The following is a 3,294-nucleotide window of genomic DNA, read 5'->3' as shown; positions in this document are numbered from 1 at the left end:
TTTCCAAACCAAATGGAAAGGGTAGAATTATCCCCAACTGTTGATGATTACATACTATCCATCAAAGTTGACTCAGGACAAACTGCAAAGAGCTTTTTAGTACATCAAATAATTTAAATGGCAGCAAACAAAACACTGAATTCATCAGAATCATGTAAAAATTGCTTTCTTAAATCTAAAGCAGCAAAAGAAGTTGAAAAAGAAAAAACTTTCAATAGAAAATATAACTAAGTGCCAACTGAAAATTAGAAAGTTTAAAATTAATTTTAAAAATAAAAGCTAAAACAATACTTTGGGAAAGACATATGAAATAGAACAAAAGATTAATATGTGTATACATAATAAAATTTACTCATTAAAAACCACTGGAAGATATTAAGATGCCAATAGTAATGGACAAAAACATGTATGAATGATTCATATAAAGCAATACAGAAACAGTGAACAAATCAGAAAAAATGTTCAAGTGATAAAAAAATCAATTAAGTAAAAATTAAAACAATACCATCAAAATCACTGATGAGATTATGATAAAACTGATAAATTCATATATTACTGGTGATACTATAAACTAATATTATATTTTAGAAAATATAACAATAATTATCGAGAACCATGAAGACATTAGCATCCTTCGATGTAATAATCTTAATCTTGGAAATCCATGTAAGAAATTCATCCTAAAGATATATTTAATAATCTTTAAAGTTACATGCAAGAATAGGTTCACTATAGTGTTACCTAATAAAGGGTAACTGAAAATAACCTAAACATTCATCTAAGTTTGAAAAGTGAAGTATATTATGAAGTCAACTGAAAAATTACTATGCTTGGGCTTAAAATGATAATGATAAAGAATGGTTAACAGTATTGGAAATACATTTATGTCAAGTGAAAAAGTGGACTCTAGTATATATATTAGTGACATAAAATGTTTAAATATGGTATTGACTAGATGTTTGTGTCCTCCCAAAATTCCTAAGCTAAAACTCTAATCCCCAATGTGATGATATTTGGAGATGGAGCCTCTAGGAGGTGATCAGGTCATGAGGGTAGACTCTCATGATAAGATAAGTGCCCTTGGAAAAAGAGACAGGGGAGGGCTTGTTTCTTTGTCTCTCTCCCACCTTCCCCACCCCACCCTACCCCACCACCCCATCCCCACACAAAGTAGGCAATGAATATTTCCTAAATGAATAGCCAGTACTTAAAAAGCACTGGTTGAATGGATGAATGGTGCTTAAATAAGATTCTACGTAATAACACTGTAACAAGTATACAATACACTCTCCACAAATGACAGTTCCCTTCACCTTTCACAAAATTTAATGCCCTCATTCTAGGATTTATCAGTCCTTAGTTTTGACCATTACAGTCTTTTGGCCATGTTGTTATATCTCATTAAGTCTAATTCACATGTGATCATACTATTAAACGCTTATTTTATCCTTTGCTCTCATTTTCATGCAAATTTGTTGGTAAATGAGTATAGAAAATGTTATAAATGAAAATAAAATGGAGTATCTTCTTACTGGTCATAGGATGGTCTAAATGAAGAGTGGTTGTTTATACCACGTAACTCTCCTGAAAATCAATATGAACCTACCTCCAAGACCAAGGTCTTTGAGAACATGATAACCACCCGGCTGCAGGAATTCTCCAACTATTCTGTCAGGCTCTTTTAAGTCTCTCTCGATTACTGTCACCTTTCTTCCATCTCTGGAAAGCACTGCTGCCAAAGCAGAGCCAAGCACGCCAGCTCCCACGATGATAACTTCTGGGTCATTTTGAGAGGATGTTGATGTAGAGGCAGCTGCTCCTATTAAGGTTGTTTCTGAAATATTGGTTCCTTTTCTGCGCTGTTTTAAAAAAAAGGTAAACTATGTATCCAAATCTGTTAGATTCAAATCATGCCACTACCATGTAGACACACTGGACTTTCGCATCCTGGGCTAAAGCTAGATACTAAACATTATCAAACCAAACAAACTGTTACATTTTAAAATCTAGATAATATATAATAATCAATGATATCAAAATATTCGTTAAATAAAAGTGTGTCATATTATCCCAATAAAATTAAATATTTATTGTTTTCTAAACATGATATTTGGAAAATGTTATACATACATATTTAGAAATCCACACTGGGCCGAACATAATAAATGCTCATAAGGGACTTCAAAGACTTCTTATAGGGCAAACTGTATCATTCATAACTAAATTTTTCAAATATATCCTGGGAATCAACGAGATGCAAATCACTTACAACTTCTGATTTGACTTCATCTTACAAACTATTCAGCACCTTTTAGATACCTTCTTTTTGTTTGTTTGTTTCTTTTTTTTTTTTTTTTTCAGGTTCACGCCATTCTCCCGCCTCAGCCTCCCGAGTAGCTGGGACTACAGGCGCCCGCCACTTCGCCCGGCTAGTTTTTTGTATTTTTTAGTGGAGACGGGGTTTGTTTGTTTAAGATTGAGTTTCACTCTAGTTGCCCAGGTAGAGTGCAGTAGCGCAACCTCCGCCTCCCAGATTCAAGCAATTCTCCTGCCTCAGCCTCCCGAGTAGCTGGGATTATAGGCATGTGCAACCACGCCCAGCTAATTTTGTATTTTTAGTAGAGACGGGGTTTCTCCATGTTGGTCGGCTGGTCTTGAACTCCCAACCTCAGGTGATCCGCCTGCCTCAGCCTCCCAAAGTGCTTTGATTACAGGCATGAGCCACCAAAAATTTAATGAAAATTAGATATTTTCATTATTCATCTTTATTTTCTCTTTCTGGATTTTCATTTGAAAAATCTATCTCAATTTAATATCACTTTTATATGACAAAAGGATTGTCAAATCTTGCCTACCAATCTATTAATTGAAGATTATCTAAATAAACAAAATTACAAGAGAACAAATAACTCATACTGACCTTTAGGATTTGACTTGTTTACAATTTTGGCCCTTAACATATAAGCACATATTTAATTTATCTCTCCTTTTTCCCCATCCTGATACTCTAAGAGATCCTAGTCAAACAGCTGGTCCCCAAAAAAGCAACAAGGAAAAACATTAAACCTATCACTGGCTGAACTGACAGCAAAACTTTAACTTTGATCATAAAAAGATGCAAAGTCTTGTTTTGAGAGATTTATGACTACTGAGAATAATAGTGTACGCTGGCTTTTTAAAATGAACAATTCAATTTTGTAGTATTTCTCCTTGGTAGGTAGATTCACACATTTGAATACCTTTCAGATACAGAATTGCAAGGAATCACCTTCCTTGAGTTCTCTGACCTTAATG

General features: G+C 34.0%; 1 protein-coding gene across 1 annotated transcript in view; it reads right to left on the bottom strand.

Annotated features, from left to right (window-relative positions):
- Positions 1–3,294, bottom strand: part of SQLE (squalene epoxidase) — a 14,749-nt gene that overhangs the window by 6,592 nt on the left and 4,863 nt on the right. The window contains exon 2 of the mRNA XM_012001165.1: positions 1,573–1,859. Coding sequence (XP_011856555.1) covers positions 1,573–1,859 — 287 coding nt within the window. The remainder of the gene's footprint in view (positions 1–1,572; positions 1,860–3,294) is intronic.

The sequence above is a fragment of the Mandrillus leucophaeus genome, unplaced genomic scaffold (assembly GCF_000951045.1).
Source record: "Mandrillus leucophaeus isolate KB7577 unplaced genomic scaffold, Mleu.le_1.0 Scaffold650, whole genome shotgun sequence".
NCBI lineage: Eukaryota > Metazoa > Chordata > Mammalia > Primates > Cercopithecidae > Mandrillus > Mandrillus leucophaeus.
Note: the sequence above shows the minus strand (reverse complement) of the source record. Positions and strands in the feature narration are given on the sequence as shown.